The 15,635-nt window shown below is 40.9% G+C and overlaps 1 protein-coding gene across 2 annotated transcripts in view; it reads right to left on the bottom strand.

Moving 5' to 3' along the window:
- LOC308120980 (phosphofurin acidic cluster sorting protein 2) overlaps positions 1-15,635 on the bottom strand; it is a 49,387-nt gene that overhangs the window by 20,394 nt on the left and 13,358 nt on the right. For both annotated transcript variants that reach the window (XM_080481964.1, XM_080481965.1), the window contains exons 2-4: positions 10,272-10,359; positions 2,758-2,847; positions 1,813-1,938 (exon numbers count right to left, since the gene is read on the bottom strand). In XM_080481964.1, coding sequence (XP_080338090.1) covers positions 1,813-1,938; positions 2,758-2,847; positions 10,272-10,359 — 304 coding nt within the window. The remainder of the gene's footprint in view (positions 1-1,812; positions 1,939-2,757; positions 2,848-10,271; positions 10,360-15,635) is intronic.

The raw sequence follows: 15,635 nt of genomic DNA, 5'->3' as shown, positions 1-15,635 counted from the left end.
CCACGCTATCCCCAAATAAATCTTCATTAGCACTATTCTGCTCTCCACATTCTCAAAGACTAAATGAGCCAAACCAATATGTGCATACCATCCAGGCGAGCACTATAACACACTTTCATTCCAAACTCTGTCTAGGGGGTACTTGCAATACTTCACTTGATGAATTGCTGTTCTGGGAGTGGGCTCATTTTGCTCAAACACTGGCAGGGGTGCACTTGGATGCTCCGTGCAAAGTCCAATAAGTGACTTCTTCCCACTAGATGCCTCGGCAGTTTCACAATAAGGGCACGGGGGGGGGGTTATTTTGCAGCGGATGACATTGTGATTACCCAACAGGATCCAACAATGGCCAATCTAGGATTATTCATAAAAGACGGGCTGTTCCACTGCAGCAAGCACCAAAACAGCACAGCAGTCGAGAGGTATTTCAAAATACAATAACACATTAGTCCTATTTTCACATGTCAATCAAATCCCGTCCTGGGGATGCTGCTGGAAAATCACTGATTGTGAGCGCAGAGCAACAAGTCAGCTGTAATTACAAAAATCTCACATTCTATTCTCAAAAGAAATGGGATGCTCGATAGCTGTCTAAAGCTCTAGTTTTACTTCTGATATCATTCACGAGCACAAACTTCATCCAAGATAATGCATATTATTGATCTTCTATATCATCTCTATTATAATCCTAATTCTAATATAAGCCTTCTCTAAGGAAAGCGACAATCTAACTATAAATCACTGAAGCAGGTTAGTGCCACGTACTAATGGGAGCAGATGACCCACAGGACAGAGCACATTTAATGGTACAATGTATGATAGTCATGTGGATGATATGTGGCATTAAGAAGAGAAGTGTAAGAGTAATTCTGTGTTTTCAAATAAATTAGGTAAGTGACAAGAAAAAGGTTGACAATCCGGGTCCATTGGCAGCAGTAAAAATGTTAATTTCCTTTCAAATTATTTTATCTTAGCACAAGGATTTTTAATAGTAGTAGTACAAGAGAACTGTAGGACTCTTTGGCTTCTATCTCATTGGAACTCAGAAATAAATTGGGGAACAGAATTCACAAACAAGTTTTCAACTATCTTCTAAAGCCTTGAAAAAGTGTTGCTTGACTTTTGAATATGTTTTAAAGAATTAACACGATTTCTTTGGCTTTTAAAAAAAAAAAAAAAAACTGCGTCACAGTCGACATGGCTGTCTTCTGTGAATTAGAAAGAGCCAGTAATGAGAAATGAGCCTTCAGTATGTCAGTCTTGTTATTCTGCACTTCTTCCATCAGCTGCATTTGGCCTGATGTCTGATTGGAGAATTATTACTGAACTGAAAATTAGTGATGGTATCACTTTGATCAATCATGTTGCAGCAACCTTCCCACGAAATAGCTCTGCTATAAGTCCAGGAGAAAACTGTCTTAAAAGTCTCTCCAAAAAATACACAGACAGGTCATCTCTTTCAAATATCGATCAAGCATCCAGCTCTCTGCTTATCACTTTCAGCACACCACAGCTGATTGCATTGTTTATAGAGAAGACAGGCCCAGATGGTCTGTAATTTCACTTTGCGGTATGTGTGATTGCAATGAATCATCTGAAATAATATGTATCACAGGAAGCGCTCTATCTGGAAACCAAGACATGGCAGGCAGATCCGAATAGCAATGTCAATCACTGTCAGAGAAGCACGCAGTCGAGAGTCTGGAGCCAGAATGACCCGGTCCTCCAGGGAAATGAAACAGCCGATGGCAAAGCACGAAGAGAAATGAGTGAAAGAGATGTTTTCCCCCAGGTGAGGCAACTATACAGTACCTCCGCCATGTTGATAACGCCCACTGCCAGGGTTTTGTAGCCAAGGATGGTTCGATTCTTGTAACGCTTTCTCCTCTGCAGCATGATCTGAAGTCTGTTGGCGTCCCTCTTTAGAAAATGAGGATACTGAAAACAAGACAAGTGCAATCAGTTAAAATAAACTGACAGTATAATAAAGTCATCAGCCACATCCAGAGTTATGTCAACACATTAGATTTGCTTCTGCTGCTTCATAAAAAAAATAAAAAAAACTGCTTCTGTGATGATAACAGCAGCTCACACAACAGACTCTCTCTTCAGTATATCACAACTTGCAGAGCATTGCAGTTCTATGAATTAAACAGAAAGGATAAGTTCACATTCACTTTACATGACTTCTGAAGGCTTTTTTCAGCTTCCTTTCCAGATGTGAATAAATGATTTCAGAATCAGAAATACTTTATTAATTCCTGGGGGGGAAATATGTGATATTTGATGCTATTTATCTTGAGACAAAGTCTCCTCTCTGTGATGGACACAATGGATGTCATTGCATTGGATTAGATTTTTAATTCATATTCACTGAAATCTAAGGCAAAAAGCTGAACGCTCATGTGAGGAATAGAACTCTGTGTTCAAGGATAACATTTTGTTACAAATTCATCACGGATGTCAAAGCAAAAAAACACCAGAACCACCAACTAACTGCTTTCTATTAAGATATTTTTACATGAAGCTGAGCTGGAGTCAAATTATGGCTTGGCCCTACACGGTAGTTTCAGTTTTTTATGTGGCATCTGGGGAAAAATGAATTGGCCACCCCTGTTTTAGACTGAGGAGCAAGAATTAGCAGCAGTAAAGAGGGGGGGGCACCAGGGCGGTTGAAGGCTTCAACACCGTCTTTCCTGTCAAGTAGCTGCTGCTATGCGAGTGTGAGAAGTCACAGTGGAGTGAAAAAGCACTTGCCTGTAGTGAGAATGTGAGCTCCAGATCTGTCTCCATCAGTCCACTGGGTGGGAGGACATACTCGTTTGATCTCAGAAGACGCTTAGAACCCTGCAAGCGACACCAAAAAAATTAAGAAAACGCAAATTAGCAGAGAACGTTTGGTCCCTTTTTTCATGACTGCGACTCACATACTCAGCTTTGTTGCTCATCTAAATATGTATCACAGTCAAACATTTTAAAAGGGAAATGAAAAATCTTTCTAATGGACAAAAATAAAATCACCGTCAAGATGCAAGATGTTCACAACAAAAAATGGTCGACCAAACAGAAATTTCCTCGCAATTTCTGCAGTTTTACTAAAAACCGTATAGTTGATGTATCGCTTGATAGTCATAATATTTGTTATCATCAAACTACACTAGTCTCAGCAATAGCAGGGCTATATAGACGGGCATCTGTGCTATAATGATCAGAGTGTCTTTCAGGGTGACGATTTGATCGCTGACTCACTTCTGTTTAGCATAAATGTAGAAAAACAGTGGTTCTACCTACACATTTTGTACCAAGCGGCTTCATGGGATTTTCACAGAATATATACTTCCGTCTCTAGAGTGCCTGATGTGAAATCAATGTGGCTGATCTTCCAAAAGTGCGATCAATATAAAATGTCAATATCATGAATTCAATGTATGGACAGGAGCTATATTAAAAGCTGCAATAACAGCTATTTTCAGAAAGGTTAGAGGGTTTAAAATGTGGGTTAAATAATTAAATGGGCTTCAGTTTTTGGGTCAATTTCAAGCTAGTGACACACGTAAATGTTATTTTTTCGGGCAATAAAAAAAAAAAAAAAAAAAGAATGTTTATGAGAATCTTTATCTTATAAAGTACTGAGTTTGAAAATGTAAAAATGTTTCATCACTGCGGATGTAAAACTACATAACATCAAGAGGAGTGAGGTTGCTGCACAATCAGTATGCTCCAAGTGGAGTGAAACCTTCGAACACGCGCAGATCTTATGCTGCTTCTCAAGTGAATATCCAGCGACACAGTGTACGAGCCCTATTTCAGTCCCAGCCTGCTTCACATTCGCACATCTACGCTGATTCACACCTTGAGGAAGCCCGGTACAAGCAGTCCTCCCCTCTTTCCCTGCTTTCAAGAGAACTCTGCCACTGGAATAAGTGATTAAAAACAAAAGCAAAAAAACAAAACTGAGGTTGAAGGATGTAATCCACTTCAAGCTAATCACAAGTCAGCTTTCTTTAGCATCTTAAGCCCTTTTTTTACACAGCTGATTCGAGGCGGGATCGCCGTGATGGACGTTCTACCTTGTCACTCCGCCTAAAGAGTATGCACACCATAATGGGGGTGGACGGCCGTCTAAGCAGCAGTCATGTAGCTGTATTGATGCTTGTATACAAAGGAGAACTGGCATGACGGGATGAGACACAGTGTTGTGTGACGTGTCATGGCACGGATCTTATTCTTACATACGGTATAAAAAGCAGGAATCCCTATTTATTTCAGTCTAAAAAAGCTAATCCAGTGGGACGACAGGTCTCGTCTGTAGCAGATTTGCAGAATTTCTGTGCAAAAGGATATTTCCTGAAAAAGCTACTTGTAGGTTACATAGCTGGTCTGCATGCTGTTGCCAAGGATTCCGCCTGGAATTGCACAGTGACTGTTTCAAGCTGCTACTCGCAACCAAACTTAACTTTTATTATATACCGCTTGCTCTTCTAACGGAGCATTACATATTCTAATACCTGGCAGAAAGATGTTGTGATTGAACAAGATAATGATTTAAATGTCACCATTGTGGCAGTCTCTTCCAAATATAAGGGCACCAACACACACAGTGTCCTCAAAGGACCCGTCTTAGCCCTTAATGTGTTACTCTTACATGCTCTGGATTAGAGTCGGTTATGCACCTTTTACAGCTCGAAACACCAAACTTAATTGTGACTGTAAGGACAGGAACAGCCTTCCCTATTTAAAGCTCATGATTTTATATCAGGCTGTGAATGCAGAAGACAGACACCCGTTACATAACAGGCTGCATTTGGAAAATCATAAACAGATGACAGATATATATATATATAAAAGTAGGTGTTCTCAAAACTCAGTTCAGGTATCAGCTGCACCTGCCAAGAGAATTTAGTCAGACTTGGTGAGCAGCGTGTTGAAGTATAGCTATCCTGTATCTTGCTTAACACCCCAGGGAGAAGCTGGAAATGACTGATGCACCGAGCAGCACGACATCGGATCCTAATGTCATCTGAGCTGCCAAATCATGTAACAGATAGCAAATAAAATGGGTGTGTGGGCTCAGGAATCATCACAGGATGCCAGCGGGCTCATATTACATTGTTAAAAAAAATAAATAAAAATCTTCAGGTCACGTGGTCAATGAACTCTCAAGCTGTAAGCATCATTTAGCCCAGGCTGTGTGGTCCGAGAGGCGTAGGGGGATTCTCTTTTGATGATTATTTTTGGTCAGTTGCAAATAAGCAAAAAGAAAATAATTGATGCTCTAATTGAGGCCATAAAACAACCCTGCAACAACACAATGACCATTTGTCCAAGTTGGTAATGCATTTAGATAACTAGGACAGCAATTAATGATGATTATGATCAAATTAACATGCCGATTATCTTATTTTATCTGTTCAGATCTTCGAAATGTCAGAGACTCGAACAAACGAGGTGGACTATTTTTCTCTTTTTTATAAAATCCACTGATTTTGCGACCGATAATAGAAGCAACTATTCACGCATCACAGGTGATGGATGCAATGGAAGTTGCATGCAGTGTACTGCCCATGGACACGCAAACAGGTTGGGGATGGAAGTTAAACCACCAACTATGAGATTGGAAGTTCTACTGCCACCCAACATCAATTTACGCTGATATGCTTTGTATTTTAGAAAAAACCAAAAAATAAAAAAATGCAAAATGGCTGAATTTTGAGTTCATTGTTATCACTATCAAGCTGGCTGTGCCATAAGTCTTTTCAGGCTGCAAAATCTGCACTCATTTTCATTTATTTAATTGAACTTTTATTCAATAAGAAAAATAAAACCCATTGAGATCAAGATCTCTTTTACAAGGGTGCCCTGGCCAAGAGGTCCGCAGCACACATCACACCGTTAGATTTAAAACATATAAAACTGATATTACACAATTAACAAAAAACAATAGTTAAAGTGAGATAGTGCAGATTTCCATTTCACATTTTGCACTCAGCCCAACTTTGTATGTGAAAAACTCCAAATGTTGGCCACCAAGAGCAAAAACACTTAGAAAAACAGATCTTCTAGTGTTCAAGGAACACTTTAGAAAAGTACCCACAGCAAAACGGGAAACATTCGAGAAGGGAAAGCATATAACAATCCTAACATAATAATTCAGCTGTAATAAGAATTTCCTCATCAAACCTGATGGGTCAATGTGCTCCAGTAAAGGAAACATTGACAGTAACCTTCACAGAAGCTGCAGCTCTTGTTTTGTATACAAAGAGCGAGAGGAAAAAAAGAGGCTAAACCTCTGCCGTCGTCTGACCTTGCCGCTACTTTGAGCTCCGCAAAGAGGCCTTGTGTGTTCTCTTTACTCATGCTCGGTGACGAGCACAATGAATCAGGGCACAAAAGCCGAGCACACTCCAACTGCATGACATGCATTAACAATACAGCGCCGTGGCGGGGAAAGCTTGTACTGAATGTCCTTTGGCCCTCTTTTCTCTCATCATCTCTCCCCTGCTACAAGCGTTTCTACTGTCTCTGAGGGGCCAGCTGGGGGTGGGAGGGGGAGGTGGGGGTGTTACAGCCCCTCAACATCAAACTCTCGAAGTCGGTGGGAAAACAAATTCAACTTTACACTTCTTCTCCGGCCTGTTATTCGAGACCCAAAATGATGTGTTAAAGGAGCTCTCCAGGTTTTTCCAAGCTTATACTCTCACTAAACAAATGCTGATAGATATGACCCCTTTATGTTTCTGTGTGTGTCTTAAGTGTGATACAAATCGTAGTGCTTTGGTCAGCAGCTTGCACTGAAATGAGAATTACACGCCTTTTCCATCATAATCCGACTGACATTAAGGTACGGCTGCAGCCTCGGGCAGCTGCACACGTAAATGACAGAAGACAAAATGTGTAATCGTGCGATGCATACGGTATCGAAAAGGAAAGCGCAGCAGGTTTAGGCGAGGCCGGTTTGAGCAGGCCGGAGCTTCTTGAAGTGATCCTGCGGTCTCCAGGGTGAAGACAGAAGATGATCTCCAAGGGAACACGCAGCCCTCTGCTCGCAAAGTGCAATCTCATCATCCCTGCTGTTGCGGTTTTGGGAGAGCATCCAAATGGTTAGCCATTACCGGGGTTATGTGTGCACGCTCTTGACCCGATGGGGCCCAGAGACAGTGAGAGAGAGAGAGAGAGAGAGAGAGAGAGAGAGAGAGAGAGAGAGAGAGAGAGAGAGAGAGAGAGAGAGAGAGAGAGAGAGAGAGAGAGAGAGAGAGTCCGAGAAAAAAAAACTGATGACATGTTGTAATGAGGCTTTGTCTTTCACCGCCTGAAAACAAAAGCCCTCCTCTTTCGCCGTCATCTCCGCCAACTGTCTCTTTATCCCCTCAGCGTCTCTGTTCTCCCTAACCAAACCTGCTGGAAATTGCATTTAATGCTCCAGTTGCGGAGCGGCGGCGAACAGAGTTTTTACTCAGCCGTCCTCGGGGCGGCTCGGCAGAAATGGAGAGATTTCACGCTCTGGAGACGGCGGAGCTCATGGATAAATTCACACTTGCTTGGTTGCTCTCTCCTTCAGGATGACAGTAAAAGGAGGATGATTTGTTTCTCTTTTAAATAGAATGTGCTGCTATTGCATAATATTTCAATTATAACTCCCAAAGAGAGGAGTGTTCAATATGTTCAATTAGTGAGCCCAATTATCATAACAGAAAACAAAAAAACGGGACTTTTCAAGTGTTGACAACGACAAGAGAAAGCCTTTGGTTCTCTTGCCTTCTGTACGACTCACTTGTTGCTTATTTCTGTTACTTAAAAAAAAACAAAAAAACCAGTTACAGCGTTGTGGCTCATCTCCGTTGTAACTGTGTGTCATCTTTGCACTGATAGTCAAATATGATATGTGTAAGTTTTCCATCCATTCCCCAGTTCAGGCAGTGGCCGACAGCCAAAGTGTAGGTGAAAGTTCAACAAATGTGAACATTTGGCTCTGCTCACAACATCTGTGGACATCCGCACGGAGCAGCTGCAACACCACATACACAACAATGGAGGAGCAACAGACAAAGCTGCTTCCTTGATATTCCCAATGTCTCCAACGTTAATGTCGTGAAACACAAGCTTCTTGTCTTGTGACATCTAATGTAAAACCTGCGATGCATTTATGTGTTGAATTGTGTAGAACTTGGCCACACTTTGTGAGTATTGTGTTGACATTTCCAAACTATGATCACACAGTGTAAAACACAGGTTTTCTAACAGGCAGCGCTGCGAGAGCAATCTCTTGCTGGGGAGGTAACCCAATATGTCGGAAAACTTTGTGTTTACCAGATACGTTCTAACTGCATTTGGATAAATTATGTCAAAAACAAAAACCTCTGGTAAACAAACTTGTCAATAAAGCTACGAAACACACTACGGCATGCGTCAGGCATTTAAATGAAAAGCCGAAGTGAAAACAGATTACTTGTATTTAGATTTGCCTTTTTTTTTTCTTTTTTCTTTTTTTTTTTTTTAAGGTAAAAACTGGGGGAAACCACACAAATCTGAAACCAATCGGAAAAAGGAAATTTTGGAAAGAAGTGAAATTGACAAAAATTGAAACATTTGTCATGGGGCCATATAGTTAAGTCTGCGTACACTACTGGTGTACTCCTCCTTGGCCTCTGCCTCACTCTGAACTGACTGGCTCAAAAATAGACCGCTATCATCTTTACAACCACTCTGGGTCTTACAGCCGAGTTAATCTTTTTAGACTACAAAGTCTGACTGCAGGCTCAAATCTTGATTTCTTCACTCTGCCACTCCGTGTTAGACGACTCTATGATCTGCCTGTGACAGTTGGGATATACTGTAGTATAAACCACATGTGTAGGACTGACACCAGGGTTGTCAGCTTCTCTGATTATGATTGCATCCTTAAATATTTATTGTGATATTTTGCAAAATTTAACACTTGCTGCAGTTTCTCTGGGGGGGGGGGGGGGGGTTGAGTCTTGGTTGCATCTGGCTGTTTATGTAACCGTACACTGACGACATGATGTTGAGTTCAGGGTTGTGTGAGAGCCAGACTGTCTGTAACAGCACCTCTTGTTCTTCTCGTCTCTGCCCAGAAATTGTTGCATTATCTACCTGCATTTCAGTAGCTATATATGTAGCTATTTTTGTTTTGAAATCCTACAAACTGAAAGGGCATTTTTACGAGGGTTGAATACTGGTAAGTTGAATTTTAGTTCAGTGCATCTACAATATAGCAAACAATGAAGAAGCATCTTTGATGTAAAATGTTATTTGACAAAAATATATTGTTAATTGTGTAAATCATTGACTGTTGCCTTTCAGTATATTATTTAGGTGATTTACCAGGCTACAATGTCAAAAATCCAAATCCTTTAAGATCAATAAATTCCCTCCAAAGCACCGTAAGTGTGCACACGCATTATTCATGGGCAGAATCGATCCATTCTTACAAATTAACATTCATCAGTTGTTGTCAAAGTGTGGGGCGTGGCTTCCTAAGGATAATTTGTAGGGGATGGCAGCAACAGAAAAAAATCTTGGGATCAGGAGATGCTTATTATTCTAATAGGATTTATTTTCTTTAATTCATGAGAAAAAAAGCCAGTGGAGAAATGAAATTATATTTCCCTGAATGGAAACACAGTTGTAGTTTATACTAACCCCTGATATGCATTATATAAATGTTTGTTTATAACACTGCAAAGCAGAAACCAAAAAATGTGAATAATGTCCTGGCTATTGTAAGATGTAATGGCAAAACGCCAAGTAATATAGTTAGTTTATCAACTTAAGTATCATGCACTTGAGATTTGTGTGCACCAGGACAATACATGTCATAACAACAAAGTGCTTTTAATATTGACATTACAATCAAATACAGCATAACCACGATGCAAAATGTTCAATGTGAATATTAAATAACAGACATCAGGCAACAAACATGTGCACAACCAATCAATACAAGAGACACAATCCGTCTTAAAGTGCTAATTCTCCTGCTTATTGTGGCAACAATGCTGCTCCGCCATTTAAAGCACTTGAGTAGATTTGAGTCGCTGCAGCTTCCTGTGCAGTTCAGGAGGTTTTTGTCAACTGGCAGGATTAGTAGCATGTCTCATCACCGTCTACGCTTTGTGATTATGTCCAACGGTGTACAGCAGAGAGAGGAGAAAGAGTAGGACGCAGACTGCAGACTGTGACACACTGCTATCAAATGTCCCGCAAACTGGGCTTGTTTTTCCAATCACTCCTGGGAGATTTGGCCCACCCACCTGTATTTTGACAGCTATCGACAGGGAGTTCAGTTCTTTGTCCAGCTCTTTGAGGACGACCAGCTTTTTCAGTGTGAGGCTGCAGAGCCTGTGGGGAAAGAGACAAATGGAAGAGGGGTTGAGGAGAGGAAACAGTCGAAAGAGTTGCAGATAATCAAGCTCTTTTCAGCACAGGCCAAGACCAAGAAAAAAGTGACTTTTTGAAAATGAATGTTAAAGTAAAGTGCTGCTCAATCAAGACATAAATGGTCTGTGGTTTATAAGCAAATACTTTATGAAAAATGTCATCGTCCAGATGCTTTGACTCGTCACAGTGCGGTAAAACATCTTCAGTCAGCCCTGTTCGAGCATGCTGTTACACAGTATAATGCTGAGCACACAAGTTGGTGTGACTCAGTGCCATCTGCCTCTTATTGGACGAGCAGCATAGGGCACTTCTAGAAACTAATGTCATCATCAAATTCCACCTGAAATTCAAACATAAGAATGATCAGTGTTTCCTGAGACAATGAGAGATGTAATAATTCCAACTTTTTGTTTATCATTGAGTGTATGGCAGTGAATTGAATACTGACCACTCCCTAACACTATGGTCCTAACAAGTATTCTAACAAACACTCACCGACAAGTCCACCACATCTTCTGTATTAAATCTACAGTAGATTTATTAGCTTTCTGACAGTGTACACAGGCTGTGAAAAATTCATCTGTGTAAATTTACACAACGGTATACAAGTCAGACACCTTTTTTACCTTCGTATAAAACTGGGTGATTTTAACTGAGGTACAGATTATTTCAGTGCTATATTAGGGATTTGTCCATTAAGTGAACAACCACAGGTGTGACACCGCCTGCAAGATATGAACTTCAAATGCACGCAGTGCATTTTCACCACTGTGGAAAATGGCTGCACACCGCTAGTCACATTAACACACACACACGTAGACACACTAATTGTGACAGCTGACAAGCACATTACTCAACCTCTACTCTGCCTAAATACATGGCTCTAAACTCTGACTATTTTCTAAGCATTTTCCTTCCTAGACTACTGTTCATAATTTCATTTTAAATAATCAGGAATACCCTGAGTCAACATTACACCAAAACATGTTTGATTAGCTAGAAAATGCCAAGTTTACTATTTTAATTGATCAGATTTTTGTGGTAGTTTTCTTTTTTCTTTTACAAAACTCAATTGACATATTTGGATGATAATCTGCCTTGGATTTACCTGTTGGAATTTTATTCTGCAGGCTTTAGTTTCTTTGCATCTTTTTAAATGTCAGCGCTTTCCCAAAGGAAATGGATGACCTACAGTGAGAACTGTCTTTGAATGTCTCTTGACTGGTGCTGTTCTTGCTATTCGACTCGAGAGTCTCAGTATTTTCTGTTCTTTCAGACCATTGTGTCAAAAAATCTTAGATTCGTCACTAAAACCCTAATTTCATCCACATTTTGGGAAATTCCCAACATTCCTGGGTGCAGTGGGCCCAGTGGAAATGAGATTTGATCTGCAAGCACTTCACAGAGTGACACCTCGTCAGGCAGACACAAAACCCAGAGACATAAAAACGAAGCAACAAAACGTTCAGCTCAACACCCTTTTCACAGTGCTGTAGCAACTTGTGACCTTTAAAAATCTCACTTCCTTTCACCAACACCAGCTTCCCACAAAACATTCCCTCTACAGTGAGACACTCCACCGAAAGTCAACAACCATCAAGCCAAGTTTGCTAAACTTCCTCCTGACCCACTTTTCACCACAGCGCTGTTGCATTAAATTCTGATCAGTCTGAGTCGGAGTCCAACGGAGCAAAAGAGACAAAGCAAACAAATAGCTGTCCAATCACTCACTTTCCTTGAGCGCAGCTCTGCAGCGTTCGCTGGCTTTGTTCCGGCACTCCCCATAAGGCCAGTAAGATTCCTCGGGACTCATCAAGTTCAAGTACAAAGAAGACGGTGGTCTTACAGAGAGAGTGCGAGTCTGCATTTCTGAATCTATCTTAAAAATGATTCAATATTGGAACGAGCAGCTCAGGACAACACAGACCACGCAGAGCAGGAGTGCTCAACCATTCATGCTCTACTCCAGTAACATACAACCGAAAGACCAAAGTTCCCACCTGGTGCCTTTTTTTCATGGTTCAGAAGTTAAACAGTGAAGATGGATTTCTTTCCAGGCAGCAGTGACCATTAGAAAAGAAGTGGAGGAAGAATACTTTGAAAAAAAGTGTGACTGGATGTTCTGGGAAAAGTCTTACATGAAGTAAGTTGACGAAAAGATATACATATGAAAGCCTTTCCGTAAAAAATGGGAATCATTCGGCGACCTTTTAATGTAAAAAGTAAAGTAAAGTAAAAATAAATCGTTAAACCACCTGTACTTTATCACGACAAAGGCTTTGAATAACAGATGATTAGACTCTTAACATGAAAAAGAAACGGAACTAGGTAGTACCCCCCCCCCAAACCAAAACTATATATTTCATAATAATGCTATAAAATCCTAACAAGAACAGACCAGGAGCTCGGCGTTCTGTATCGAAACTCCCTCAGGCCCCAACAGGTGATGACACACTTCTATTACAACTTACAAGAAGCATACAAGCGTAAACCACCATTCCACTTGGCTACACCATTACTTAAATTACCCAAGGAGTGTAGGAGCAGCAATTACAAATCTATGAAGGTAGAGTGATTACATGTTAAAGCTCCTGGGTAGTGCATGGATCTAGCCAGCCTTATCGCGAGGATGAGTCACACGTTGGATACGGCTCTCTGTTCGGAGGGAAGGAGAGTGACAGATAGAAGGGCTGATGCTTTTTTAAACAGCTCAATCCCATCACAGCTGTCTTGCTTAAACTCGTCCTCCCTGTAGACTCGGACTCACGTGTAATTAAAAAAGCTGCAGGCGCTGAAAGGTCATATTTGAGATTTTTTTTTGGGGGGGGGGGGGGGGGGGGGGTAATCAGAAGTGTTACCTCCACTCCTGCCTGCAACTGTGATGTGTTGTAAGTGAAATTTGTGGCCATCTGTTCTGGCTAAGTGCTCCTACCCAGTGCCAGTTCACTTTGCCACCCTGACAGTGACTTCAGCGGCAGACCAGGTGTTGCACAAAAGCGCTAACTGAGCTAAAATAACAAGCACGGACTGGACAAACGGTAGTTCAGCCGGCTCTAGACTGCTGGCATGTATGTACTGTATACACAGGAAGAGGAGATCCAGCTGTTTAGTGTGGAATCTCTCCACTGTGTTGATCAACAAACACAACAACGTAAATAGTGACTTGCAGAAGCCTTTAAAAAGATGCATTAATCCTCTATTTTGGCTTGTCAATCCCACATTCCCAGAGAGAGAGAGAGAGAGAGAGAGAGAGAGAGAGCCTCGGGTGGGATTCACACTGCAGCTCTCCGTGCCAAACAGGACCAAAACAAAACATTGTTATCAATCCACAGAGAAGGCTGGGTGGGTGGAGAATCTATACACCAGTCCCCAGTTCAATATTTCTCCAAACAGGCGGTGTAACGCAAAAGATAAGTGATACATTTCTGCCTGTTTCCCAGCTGATAAGCACCCAATGTGTTTATGCTATTTAATCCAGCATGCTGAATTCTAAGCCCGTCTGATTGGGTTATCATTATTGTAATTTTCCTCATCATAACCTTTATTGATGCTCACATGCACATCATATGGCTTTAGCTGGTTGTGTTAATGCTTGTCGAGGAGTTTGGAATGACGGCCTCTGACAGGAATGCAAAGTTAAATTAACGCCTTCTGAAAACATGCTTCAATTAAACTCTCTCGGGGGAAAAATCGATTGCAGTGCTGCTCTATTAGACTATTTAATTTAGCTAGCACAGATTTACTGGATGGACTGTCATCTCAGTGATCACATCAAACTTCATATACATTTATCCGTAATTAGCAGATTATGTTTGTCTCCGATTGCCTGCATGCGTCAAACCCATGTTGCTATTCTTCTTCTGCGCTATCTTAACATTGTTTTTTTTTTTGTTTTGTTGTTTTGACTGAACTGAGAGTCGCAATGTTTGATTTGTAGTTGAAGAAAACAGAATCTGTGATTCGTGGGGAAGAACCTAACATTGATCCAGGTGCACAAATATATTTAAAAAAATGTATTGCAATTGTAGGACAAATGTGAAAAAAACAACGATTTGTGCTCCTGTAATTAAGAATTTGTGAATCTGTAAGTGTGGTGTTGTATTTGTGGAGAGAAATTTTTTTTACGAGTACACAACTCACGCTACACAACTACAAATTCCACTTTTACAAGTTCTCAAACCTTTTTCACCAATAATACCTCCAAAAGAATGCATGATGTTCACAGTTGAGTCCCGTGTGTGTGTGTGTGTGTGTGTGTGTGTGTGTGTGTGTGTGTGTGTGTGTGTGTATGTGTGTATGTGTGTGTGTTTTGACTTGTCTTGCTTCAATCACCTTCATTTTAACCTTGAAACAATGATGAAGGGTGAAATACTACAGTGAGAGATAGTGTCTTAAAATACTAGTGTCTCAATTATGGAGGGCAAGAGAATCCAAAGGCAATGTCGGAGTCACAACCATAACCTCCTGCTGACTAATTACAGTCACCAGCAAATCTTCCTGACACGACAACATCTTTGATGGATGTGGACATGCAAAGCAAATGGCGCTGGTTTAATATCCTGTCACAGTGAATGGTTATTGACTGCTTTGATAGGCAGCACCCAGTAGGTGCCTGAGCGCTGCACAGCTAATAGGTTTCGTCTCTATGGCATCATTCAGACCAGCACGGCATGAGCAGTGCAGCCCCATCTAAGCCCATTAGCGCGTCCAAGTCACTCACTGTACCGTCACTAACTGTTGACCTTTGCAAAGCAAGGCCATTAGATTACAAGGCCATTTCCTCCTTTCGCATTAAACAGACTGCTGCTACTAACATGTAACATGTAACAGTAATACAAAGGAAATCAAAGCGAGCAAGGTGGTGAATGCTTCTTTTTCTGTAAATGAAGAAAAAGATTTGATCTGGCAACACTGTCAAAAAAAACGACCTTGCACTGGAAACGGGAATGTTTTTAGTTGAACTGACTATAATAAACATGACAGCAAAACATGAAAGCTATTTCATTCTGATCCTTTTACTCGTTTCATCAGAGCAATTTAAGGACGCTGGTATAAAAAAGGAAGACATCGAGTTCATTCTTTATGTAAGAGGACCCAGGTGTACACGGCATTGATTTATTTGTGCTGTTCGGTGTGTATCATTTACACAATGTTTCAAGTAAAACCTGTGAACAGTGGTTGGGATTCAGCTGACCGTTTACGCAACAGTGTTTTCAGTCCTTGAAAATTTCACAAAT

The sequence above is a fragment of the Lipophrys pholis genome (genome assembly GCF_963383615.2).
Source record: "Lipophrys pholis genome assembly, chromosome: 15".
Taxonomy (NCBI): domain Eukaryota; kingdom Metazoa; phylum Chordata; class Actinopteri; order Blenniiformes; family Blenniidae; genus Lipophrys; species Lipophrys pholis.
Note: the sequence above shows the minus strand (reverse complement) of the source record. Positions and strands in the feature narration are given on the sequence as shown.